We start from the raw sequence: 12522 nt of genomic DNA, 5'->3' as shown, positions 1-12522 counted from the left end.
CATTGTTTGAGCCCCTGGAATCAGTAGAGATAAAATCTCACCTGGAAGGTGGTTCTTCTCCTGGCTCTGGCTTCAGCTAGACGGGTGTCGGAACTGGGGGCTCTCTCTTGCAGGTCTCCTTACCTGGTGTTTCATGCGGATAGGGCCGAGCTTCGTACTCGTATGTCCTTTCTACCTAAAGTGGTGTCTGATTTTCACATCAATCAGCCGCTTGTCGTCCCGGCCCTTTCGGGGGACTCTCCGGATGCGAGATCATTGGACGTTGTAAGAGCGCTCAAGATCTATGTGGATAGGACTTCAACTATTCGGAAGTCTGATTCCTTATTTGTTCTGTACGACGCCGCCCCGCCGTGGTTGGCCGGCCTCTAAGCAAACCTTGTCTCGATGGATTCGACTGACCATCAGACAAGCTTATTTGGCGGCTTCTCGGGAACCTCCATCTTCCATTTCAGCACACTCCACACGCTCTGTGGGACCTTCGTGGGCGGCTGTCTCTATGACTACTTTATGTCGGGCGGCTACTTGGTCCGGCCGTCATCTGTTTGTCAAATTCTACAAGTTTGACACTTTTGCGGCCTCTGCATCTCAGTTTGGCCGAGCGGTTTTACAGGACTCTCAGCGCTCTCCCACCCGTTCTGGGAGCTCTGGGACGTCCCCATTGTAACTACGCTCCAGTGGCCCCTAGTGGATGAAGGAGAAATCAGGATTTTGGTACTTACCGATAAATCCCTTTCTCCGATTCCACAGGGGCCACTGGACGCCCGCCCAGCGCTGTTCCTCCTTGTTGTTTTTTGCTTAACGGTTTGCGGTTCAATAAATGACCGCTTGTTGAGTTCAGGTTAGCCTGTTTATTGTTAGGTTCTATTCCAGGGTTAGTTTGGATTATCCTGGTTGACTGGACGTCAATAACCTCCTCTACCTTAAGGTTTTCTTTATTACAGCTCTCCTTGGGCACAGTTTTACGTAGACTGGCTTGGAGGGGAGATAGTAGGGGAGGAGCTAGCCACAGGGTTAGAGTTTTTTAAAGTGCCAGCTCCCAATTACTGCCTACTATTCCCCATTGTAAGATTACGCTCCATTGTAACTACGCTCCAGTGGCTCCTGTGGAATCGGAGAAAGGGATTTATCGGTAAGTACCAAAATCCTGATTTATATTTATGCAACATACATGATTCAGCAGGTTTTATGGTAGAATCCATGAAAGACCTGGGTTCCATGGCTGCAGGAATATCCTCCATGTCTGTTTCAGCTCGTCGGGGACTGTGGCTGTGCCAGTGGTCGGCCGACGCGGAATCCAGAAGAATTGTGGAGTCCCTACCCTATACAGGTCAGGCTCTCTTTGGGGAATCTCTAGATGCGTGGATATCCACGGCTACAGCGGGTAAGTCTATGTTTCTTCCCTCAGCAGCACCTGCTCCGAAGAAATCTTTATCTTCCTCTACAACGCAGTCTTTTCGGCCTAACAAGCCTAGAAAGGCCAGAACATCCAACACCTTCTTTAGGGGAGGTCGGGTTAAGTCCAAGAAACCTGCCCCTGCAGGTTCCCAGGAACAAAAGCCTGCTTTGGGTACGCCAAAGTCCTCCGCATGACTGTGTACTGCACGCCCCGGAGGTGGGGCCAGTGGGAGCGAGACTCTGACACTTCAGTCAGGTCTGGGTATCGTCCGGCCTGGATCCCTGGGTGGTAGATATTGTGTCACAGGGATACAGGCTGGAATTTCAAAGTCTCCCTCCTCATCGCTTTTTCAAGTCAGGCTTACCAACTCTGTTGGAGGACAGCACTGTACTACAGGACGCTGTCCAAAAGCTGGTGGAGGCACAGGTCATGGTGCCAGTACCACCTCAAGTGCTGAATTAATCTGGTACCAAAACCGGATGGTTCGGTCAGGCCCATTCTGAACCTAAAATCATTGAACCCCTTTCTAAAGGAGTTCAAGTTCAAGATGGAGTCTTTCAGGGCGGTGATATCAGGTCTGGAAGAGGGGCAATTCTTGGTATTACTGGATATCAAGGATGCGTACCTCCACATTCCGATCTGGCTGCCGCATCAGACTTATCTCCGTTTCGCATTGCTGGACTGTCATTTCCAGTTCCAGGCCCTGCCATTCGGTCTCTCCACAGCACCGAGGGTGTATACCAAGGTGATGGCGGAAATGATGATTGTCATCCGCAAGCAGGGTGTGAACATTATTCCATATCTGGACGATCTGCTGATAAAGGCATCGTCCAAGGAGAAGCTGCTGCAGTCCATTGTTCTCGCAACACAACTGCTCCAGAGTCACGGTTGGATTCTGACCCTTCCAAAGACACATTTGGAACCAACCCAGAGGTTGTCATTTCTGGGAATGATCCTGGATACGGAAGTGCAGAAGGTGTTTCTTCCACAGGAAAAGGCGTTGGGGATACAAGTTATGGTCCGGGATGTACTGGGTGTCAGTTCATCAATGCATTCGCCTATTGCAGTGATTTTCAACCGCTGTGCCGCGGCACACTAGTGTGCCGCCAGCGGTTCTCAGATGTGCCGCCACAGATGCCCGATGCCTAGCTGCTGACATCACCAATTGCCATCCCCACACTGTGTTTGACTGCGCTGGACTGCGGCCCGTAACCTATGACACGCAGCGTGACTCGCGCATGCCATGTCATCTGCCCGCCCATCCATTCGCTTACCTGTCCGCTGTCTCACCCTGTGCTGCTCCTCCGGCTGCATGCACTCCAGACGCTGAGGCAGGGAGAGGGAAACATGAGCTGTCCGCTCACCTGCCCGCTGTCTCACCCCGTGCTGCTCCTTGCTCCTCCGGCTGCATAAACTCCAGTGGCTGAGGCAGGGAGAGGGAAATGAGCTTCATATCCACTGACTCCCAGGTAGGGGCCAGTGAATTTGTTTTTATTTAATTGCTGTGGTAGTCACTGTGTGAAAATACTGTGGGGGTGCAATGTGTGGAAATACTGTGGGGGGCTAATGTGTGGAATTACTGCAGAGGTCAACTCATTTGTTTAATTACTGGGGGGGCCACCGTGTGTGTGTTTCCCCCATAGGGGGCCAATGTGTGTGTGTGGTTTTTTTTTTGTTTTTTTTTTGGGGGTGGGGCATACTGATGGTGTGCCTTGGCAGTTTAAAAAATTTGGTCAGTGTGCCGTGACTTGAAAAAGGTTGAAAATCACTGGCCTATTGGGAAAGAAGGAGGCCTCTTACGAGGCTCTCCAGTACGGGAGATTCCACGCTCGAACCTTCCAACTGGATCTCCTGGACAAGTGGTCGGGGTCTCACCTCCACATGCACCAGAGAATTCGTCTGTCGCCAAAGGCCAGGATTTCACTTCTTTGGTGGCTCCAATTGCCTCACCTCCTGGAGGGCCGCAGGTTCGGGATTCAGGACTGGGTCCTTCTAACCATGGATGCGAGCCTCCGGGGCTGGGGCGCGCAGTCACTTGTGGAGTAACCATCCAGGGACGGTGGTCAGATCTGGAAGCCGGCCTGCCCATCAACATCCTGGAACTAAGAGCCGTCTACAACGGTCTTCAGGCAGCCCCTCTTCTAAGAAATCTGCCCATTCAAGTGCAGTCGGACAACGTAACAGTGGCTTACATAAACTGACAAGGCGGAATGAAGAGCAGAGCGGCGATGTCAGAGGTGACAAGAATACTCCTCTGGACAGAAAAGCACGTGTTAGCGCTGTCAGCCATCTTCATTCCGGGAGTGGACAACTGGGAAGCAGACTTCCTCAGCAGACACTATCTCCATTCAGGGGAGTGGGGTTTCCATCTGTTGGTGTTCAAGGAAATAACAGATCTTTGGGGATTACCCCAAATAGATATGATGGCCTCTCGTCTCAACAAGAAGCTTTGGCGTTATTGTTCCAGGTCGAGGGACCCACAGGCAGTGGCAGTGGATGCTCTGGTGTCTCCGTGGGTGTTCCAGTCAGTGTACGCATTTCATCCCAAGAATCCTAAAGCACATAAGGAGAACAAGGGTTCTAGTGATCCTCCTTGCCCCAGACTGGCCAAGAAGGGCTTGGTACACGGACCTTCTGAATCTACTGCAAGAAGAGCCGAGGCCTCTTCTTCTTTGGGAGGACCTGCTGCAGCAGGGGCCGTTCGCCTATCAAGACTTTACGTGGCTACGTTTGACGGCATGGAAGATGAGCGCCTGATTCTTGCTCGGAAGGGCGTTCCGAAGGTTATTCCTACGCTCATACGGTGGAGTTTCAACTGGGACGTTTCCTCCTCTTCCTGCAAGCAGGAGTAGATATGGGCCTGAGGTTGGGTTCTGTGAAGGTTCAGATTTCAGCCCTATCCATTTTCTTTCAGAAACAATTGGCTGCCCTCCCTGAAATTCAGACCTTTTTGAAGGGAGTTCTGCATATCCAACCTCCCTTTGTACCGCCTACGGCGCCTTGGGACCTTAACGTGTTGTTGCAGTTCCTCCAGTCGGATTGGTTTGAACCTCTACAGGAGGTAGAGGTCCAATTTCTTACGTGGAAGGCGGTCACGTTGTTGGCCTTAGCTTCTGCTAGACATGGGGGCTTGATCCTGTAAAAGCCCGTACTTTATCTTCCACGAAGATAGAGCTGAGCTCCGGACACGTCAGCAGTTTCTTCCAAAGGTTGTGTCGTCATTTCATATCAACCAACCTATTGTGGTGCCAGTGGCTACTGACTCCTCAATTACATCAAAGTCCTTGGATGTCGTAATAGCTCTGAAGATATATGTGAAGAGAACTTCTCGTCATAGAAAGTCGGACTCTGTTTGTCCTGTATGATCCCAAGAAGATTGGGTGTCCTGCTTCTAAGCAGACGATCTCTCGCTGGACCAGGTTCACTATCCAGCACGCTTATTCTACGGCAGGACTGCCGTGTCCAAAATCTGTTAAGGCCCACTCTACTCGTAAGGTGGGGTCTTCCTGGGCAGCTGCCTGGGGTGTCTCGGCAGTGCAACTTTGCCGAGCTGCAACTTGGTCTGGGTCGAACACGTTTACAAAGTTTTACAAGTTCGATACTTTGGCCTCTGATGATCTGAAGTTGTCAGTCAGTTCTGCAGGAGCTTCAGCGCTCTCCCTCCCGTTCTGGGAGCTTTGGTACATCCCCATGGTACTAATGTGAACCCCAGCATCCTCTAGGACGTAAGAGAAAATAGGATTTTGGTACCTACCGGTAAATCCTTTTCTCGTAGTCTGTAGAGGATGCTGGGCGCCCGCCCAGCGCTCTGTTTTCCTGCAAATGTTATTTGGTTCAGTACAACTTTATTTTAGTTGAGTACTACATACTTGGTAAGTAATGTTCCAGCCGTTGCCGTGGTTCTAGCTAGTTGGCTTGATGTGCCTTGTATGTGTGAGCTGGTATGAATCTTACCACTATCTGTGTATTTCCTTCTCTCAAAGTATGTTGTCTCCTCTGGCACAGTTTCTAGACTGAGTCTGGTAGGAGGGGCATAGAGGGAGGAGCCAGCCCACACTCTCAAACTCTAAAAGTGCCAATGACTCCTGGTGGACCCATCTATACCCCATGGTACTATGGTGGACCCCAGCATCCTCTACGAACTACGAGAAAATAATTTACCGGTAGGTACCAAAATCCTATTTTATTTTATTTTTCTGTTCATCGGCACTTGTCACTCTCCTTTTGGTGGCTTGTTTCGGGTCATCTCCTCAGACTATTCTTCGTCACTTCAGTTTGGATCATCGTGACTGCTGACCGAGGCTACTGAGGGTACACAGGACATTGCATCTTTGGCTCCAAAATCTCTGGTCACCATCGGAGTTAACTCTGCTGCTGACTGTGCTCGAGCTCACAGATGTTTTTCTGATTCTCTTAGGAGCCTAGTCCATCCTTGTCAGCCAGACCGAACATATTTGAATGGACACTGACACAGTGGGGGGTATATGTACAGTATCTGTGAAGCACAAAGGAATAACAGTGAATGCAGAGGCTGGATCCTTTCCTGCTTGGAGGCAATTGTTACGGCACACTCTCAGCGGTTTTTCATACTAGCAGTGCTGATTCAGAGACTAATTCCTCCATCTCCCTCTTGGGAGGAGTAGTCCCTCGTTTATCGAAGCTTCCAACAATCTGTTCGGCATTGGTGACTTTCTGCAGGGGACTATCATAGATGTTTGAAACAACTTGGAGTTCCACAATTTTGTGCGGGATCTAAGGACCTTCTGCCTTTCCACGGTGAATATTATGTTACTGTGAGTTTTCTCATCGAGCGTATCTGTTTCCACTGAACCCAATGTTGCATTGGGTTTGCGAGCACATCAACTTTCAATTTGGAGATGGTTATCCTGGTAGCTCCAGACTGACCACACAGTTTTTATTACACCAGCATTCTCGTAATGTCGACAGACTGCAGGACTCGTCTTCCACTCTGACCAGTCCTACTGCAACAGGGTCTGTTGGTACACTAGTTCTTTCCTCGTGAGCTGGGAGTTTTTGCTGGTATGTCTTGGTTCTCCATGCTCTGTGGGGAGCCAGAAACAGGTTGCATCACACATTTACCTTTGAGTATGGGAATTCTACATCTGGTCATACAACACTGTTCATACCACCGAATTCGGTCTTTCACCTTAGTGGTCCTTCCCTCGGAGAGGCTTGACTGCAGTTTTCAAGTTTAGTTCTTTGAAGAAGAAAAAAATAGTCCTGCCACTTTCATTCTAGTGACGTTTGACCCTCCTTCCAGAGGTTCATAGCGTGTTTCTCAGTCGGGAGTTTTGCCTTGCCAGTCTATGCTAGAGCTAAGCTTCTGACGCCACTATGGGTCTCTGCACATTCCGCTGGGGTGGTGGCAACCTTGTGTGCGGTGCGACACGGAGCTTCATCTCTACAGTTCTGTCATGCAGCTACCTGGTCCTCTGTCTACATGTTCACTCGTTTTCAATCTTTTGCCTCCGGCAACACCCACTGTGGGCGTACAGTTGTCCGGTCAGGCAGCCTGAGTGTTCCCTTCCCTGGGGGCGGCTTGTGAACGTTCCATGGTCCAGTGTTACTCAACCTTGCTGAAAGGGAATATGTGATTTTTGGTCACTTACAGTTGAATCCTTTTCACTGAAGCAGGCTGGACAACACTGCATTCCTTCCCTCCCTCCTGCTCAGTTGTGCAAAGTTTTGTTTTTTGACAGTGTTTTCCCTACTTGTTTGTTTTATTATTCTGACAGTTTCACGGGGGTTACTGCTGCTCCTTTTTGTTTTTATTTATTTATGTATTTATTTTTGAAAGTACTGGAATCATGGGGATGCAGGGGCAAGGAGCTTTGGTTTAAAGCTACAGTGTACATTAGGTGCCAAACTCAATCTACAATCTGCAATCTCATTGTCCAGTGTGTCACCGAGCCTGCTTCAGAGAAATGGATTCAACGGTTAGTGATCAAAAATCCTATTTTGCCATGATTTACTGTTTTTGAAGCTTTTTGTGGCCAATTTCCTGGTTTTTGTGTTTCTGTGTCCTAGAATTGGACAATTCAGCGTCATATCTATAAAAAAGTAATACCAGTTTTAGATTGCTTGTGTCAATAAGGCCATTGGCAAATAATGTAAAGTTATTGGAGGCATACAATCTGACCTACCTAGGTCAGTGTTACAGCCATTGATTGCACATACGTGATAGGAATCTATTTTTTTAAATGGAGTATATACAGCTTGTCGACAGTAAGAATGTCGCATCCTGACACCTGACTTCCAGGGTCCACATACTGCTTGTCGACAAGCAAACTAAATCCCATTTAAAACAGCAGCCAGTGGGACCATTAGATTGCCTAAAGCAGCTCTCTGGTTTTATTTTTTGCCAGTTCCTGCAAGCTACTTCACAAGACCTCATAAATGCTGCTTGCCTAAACACGTTTGAAATCTCTGGATGTAGGTTAAAATAAAACCAATCTGGACATCTGAATTTAAACAACTTCACACAGTACTGATATGCAGCTCTTGTAAATCTGGTGTGGTAAGGTTATGATATATAGTTTCGTAGCTGACAGGAATGTAACCTGTTGTGGGTTTTGTTAACAACACATCCTTTTCCTCAATGTGGTGTTTGGTCTGAAAATTATAACCATATTTGCAGGCTTTTATGCATTGAGTAGCTGTCACATGATTGGATGATTAGATATGGTCATTAATAAGCAGGTTTACAGGTGTACATAATAAAGTGGCCACTGACTGTTTGCACTGCATTGCCCTACTGAAAGATTGCTGGAATATTATCTTTTTTTTTTCTAAAGTCTCTATTGGTTTACTTTATATTATCAGATTTCGTTATGTATTATTGCAATTCTCTTTCCAGAGAAACAGCCCTAGTCCTGGGTGTCATAGCAGGGACAGCTCAAATACGGAGAATCAATATGGTGCTACATTTAACAACTTCAATTATGCTGCGGTCTCCAAACCATTGGCTACCTCAGGTAAGACTCTTCACATAATATGTTACTGGCTAGACCTTCACGTAATAATTTCTGGTTACATTCCCCACTGAAATGTGTTATTGCCATATTTTGATCTGTTACCAACCATTGAAAAAAACTAAAGTAAAATAAAGGTCAGCCCATTAAAAATAGAAATGTATGCTGCAAAACCTTCTAAAGAGTGGAGAAGGTGCCCATAGCAACCAATAATCTTATTTCTGGCATTTATCAATTGCATTTTTTTACATGAAAATATACAGCCAAATATGCTTCTAGAGGAAACTAAAGATAAAATGCAGTACTTAATACCATAGTTCACATAGTGCTTCCTATATTACAGTTACATCAATCGTTGGGTTTTGAAAGGTGTGAGACTTTTATCATTATAATGTACTATCCAGACTCAGTGTAAAAAGGTGCTTTAAAAAATTGGTATGGGGACCCTGATTTTGAATAAAACACACATTTACAATACACTGGTAGCATTGTCTGTATTAAAAAAAAGAAAAGAAAAAAAAGCAGTTTATATCATAGACTTAACAACACACTCAAGCTGCTGCAAGCAATGCTAGTACCTTTGTCACATTACTAAGTGCTGGAAAAAGAAGTCTGAGCCATGGAGGCACCACCTTCTATAATTCCAAAGTAACTCCAGAGGTAACTTAAGAAGGATCATTGTGTGAAGATTCTTCATGGCTTCCTTTTTCTCCCTCATCCATGGGGGAAAAAAGGTTTAACACGGGGGTATAGGAGGTGAGCTGAGCCGGTCACCAAACAGTTAACCTCTTCCCAGTAGCCCAGTCTCCCTCTCTACCCTGCCCCGAGCCTCAGGCCACCAGTTTTTTCTGTTTAGTGCCCAGAACAGTCACGTTTTAAGGAGGCTCCTGCTCTTCTCTTCCCTATTTTATATAATTTTATTTTAATTCTACTTTTTTTCTTTATTAGCACCACTGCCGGAGCACTAGCAACAGGGACAGCCTGAGGCTCCAGCATACACAGGTGGAGCTGCAGCTAGAGGAGGGAGCAACACTCACTGTTGCTGCTGAGCAGTGAGGCCCCTAGTGGCGCTGACATTGGATGCTAGGTCTCGGCTCCCCCCCACTAGACCACCGGGTAACTCTTGACAATGGGGTATTGTTCACAATAGTGCCCATTTACCTTGGGGTTAACGCTAGAAGGGGGAGTTAGGCTCTCCCCATTAGCCCCTCTCCCACCCCTTGGCACCCTTTTTGCAGGCTAACCACCACTCTCCTCAAGTCCTCCTCTCTCTCTTCCCTTGCTGAGATGCTGGGAAGCCATTTTTCTGTATTGTCTGCCTCAGATCATACAGACTTCAGAGGAGAAAAGCACGGGCTACGGTCTCCCTGTATACCTCACTCCTGCAGTCAGGTTTTACATTTAGCTCCTTCCTCCCCTGTTACTGTAGGTTTGGTTTATTGAGCATTACATTGCCCAAATTTCATGCATTGATGTTTCTGTGTGCCTGTATGTCAAAGTGTATAGGTGTACTGTGTTTCATCCTGGTACCTCTAAGATGGAGTTGTTTTCTCTAGTGTACCTTATATGGGAGGCAGGCACTTATTTAGGTGAGGCAGCCATCGACTTTGGTGTGCTAACCTCCAAGGTATCAGGTGCTGCAGTAGCGGCCAGTAGAACCATATGGCTTTGTAGCTGGCGCGCAGATAGTCTACATAAAGGCTCTTAAGGGAAGGTTCTTTTTGGCCCTGAACTGGACAAAATTGGCTACAGTAGCTGCTTTGAAGACCACTCCCATGCTTTTCGGCGGTGACACCAAGGTCACAAACATTGTCTTTGTTCTTTTTGTTCTCAGGGCAAGATTAGAGGTCAGCCTTTTTCCAGGTTACATAGTGCTTCCTCAAGGGCTCCAAGTCCAGAGATTAACAAACTGGTCCACCAGACGTCCTGCTACCAAGCCGTCTGACAAGCCTTCTGCATAACAGGGCGGATCTCCATCTCTGAAACCCCAGTGTGGGAGTCTAGCTTCTGCTTTTTTTTCCAAGACGTGGCTGGTGATCACAACAGATGCCTGGGGCAGATGTGTAGTTTCCCAGGCTTAAGCCCTAACCTTCTGGGAGTATCTTCCAAACACAACAGGCTTTCCACTAGACCCAGGTAATGTAGAGGCTCCGTAGCTGTCCATCCACTCCCTTCGGGCATTCGGAGTCTTTATCCCAGTTCCCTCGTCACAGAGAGGTATGGACTTATGTGCCAGACTCTTCTTGGTTTAAAAGCCGGATGGCTCCTTCCGACCCATCCTCAATCTGAAGTCACTAAACAGGTAACTGTGGTCCCCAAGTTAGTCACTGTGCTTTATCATTCTGGCTCTTTGCCATGCGTTGCCCATTCTCCAACACAAGCCGGTGAAGTCTGTGTGACAATGCAACAGCCATAGCCCACATTAACCATCAGGGTGGCACGCTCGATCTCTCGGCTGTGAAGGAGGTAATTTGCATCCTTCAGTGGGCAGAGCATCATCTTCCAGCTCTAGCAGCAGTGTACATCCCCTGAGTACAAAATGGGGAGGCAGACTTTCTCATCCACCAGAACGTTCATTAGGTCAAGTGGGCCCTACACCCAAACATCTTCTAATTCCTGGTTCACCGCTGGGGCATGCCAGATATAGACATGAATGGTGTCTTGTCACAATCACCAGCTTAAGATACTGCTTGCGCACCAGTTATCCGGTAGATCTCCTGGTGGGATGCTGTCGTGGCTCCATGGCCCTTTCCACTCATACATCTTTCCTCAAATCTCATGGCTTCTGTGGGTTCTCCGCAAATAGAACTTGGAAGGCGACAGTGATCTTCGTGGCTCCGAAGCTTGGTACATGGATCTTCAGGGTCTTTCCATCGACACTGCTGTGTTTTCCAGTCAAGCCAGATCTTCTATCTCAAGGCCCGTGCTTATATCCGGATCTGCCCTTTCTAGCTTTGAGTGGGTGTGGCTCTTGAGACATAGATCCTGAGGGCTAAAGGTTTCTCGTGGTCTGTCATTCATACCATGCTTCAGGCCAGGAAGCCTACTTCAGCCAGAATTTATCACTGGGTTTGGCAGATGTACTTTGCCTGGTGTTCGGATCGTAGTTTCAACCCCAGATCCTTCCGGCTCTCGCAAATCCAATCCTTCCTGCAGGCTGGATTGGATTTGGGCCTCCACATTTCCTTGTTGAAAGTGCAGATTTCAGCCATTTCTTTTCTATTCCAGTAACAGATTGTGCTGTTGCCCCTTGGATTTTATAATTGGTTTTTCAGGCCACCAGTCATCTCCCTTTGAGCCCTTTTACCCTGTGAACTTTCATTGGCTTTCCTGAAAGACGGTCTTCCTCCTTACATCAGTCCAGCAGGTATTGGACTGTCGCTCCCTATTTCTTGTTTTTTACTCTGACCTGGGCTTTCTTGCATGTTTCGTCTAACTTCCTCAGGTAGTATCGAGATTTCACATAAATCAGGAGATCATGGTTCCTTCCGTTTTAGTACCACATTCTTTGCCAGAGGAGGCCTCCTTAGATGTTGAGGGCCCTCTGGATTTATGTAGACAGGACGAGGGACTTCCTTAAGACAGTTTCTCTTTGTCCTCTATAACTTTCACAAATGGGGCTGGTTAGCTTCAAACTTTGGCCAGTTAGCTCCGTTTAACTATCCACAATGCTTATGTGGGGGCGGACCATCCTGTCCCTGCCATGGTGTATGCTCATTCCACCTGTTCAGTGGGGACTTATTCGGCAGCTAGCGATGTCGCCTCTGAGGAGCAGTTTTGTAAAGCGGCCATGTGGTTCTCCTCCCATAATTTTATTGAGTTTTTATTAATTTGATACCTTAGTTTCTGCAGATGCAGCCTTTGGGAGAAGGGTTCTTAGGGCAGCTCAGGAGTGTACCCTCCCTTAGGAGGCCTGTTTTGGGATGTCAGTGTTAAAGCCTGTGTCCCCCATGGTGAGGGAGAGAAGGGGATTTTTGTACTTTTAAAATCCTTTTGTTCAAATCCATGGGGCCACAGGGCGTCCACCCTGACGCACCTGGCATGCATGGTTTGTTTAGCACTGTTGCTGGTTCACCACTTTTGTGTGTGTTTTTAAACTGTGTGTTTGCTGTCTTCCTTTTCCTTCCTATTGTT

The 12522-nt window shown here is 47.6% G+C and overlaps 1 protein-coding gene across 2 annotated transcripts in view; it reads left to right on the top strand.

The window, feature by feature from the left end:
* DOT1L (DOT1 like histone lysine methyltransferase) overlaps positions 1–12522 on the top strand; it is a 422415-nt gene that overhangs the window by 380057 nt on the left and 29836 nt on the right. For both annotated transcript variants that reach the window (XM_063914793.1, XM_063914792.1), the window contains exon 23: positions 8274–8391. In XM_063914793.1, the coding sequence (XP_063770863.1) occupies positions 8274–8391 (118 nt within the window). The remainder of the gene's footprint in view (positions 1–8273; positions 8392–12522) is intronic.

The sequence above is a fragment of the Pseudophryne corroboree genome, chromosome 1, assembly GCF_028390025.1.
Source record: "Pseudophryne corroboree isolate aPseCor3 chromosome 1, aPseCor3.hap2, whole genome shotgun sequence".
Classification (NCBI taxonomy): Eukaryota; Metazoa; Chordata; class Amphibia; order Anura; family Myobatrachidae; genus Pseudophryne; species Pseudophryne corroboree.
Note: the sequence above shows the minus strand (reverse complement) of the source record. Positions and strands in the feature narration are given on the sequence as shown.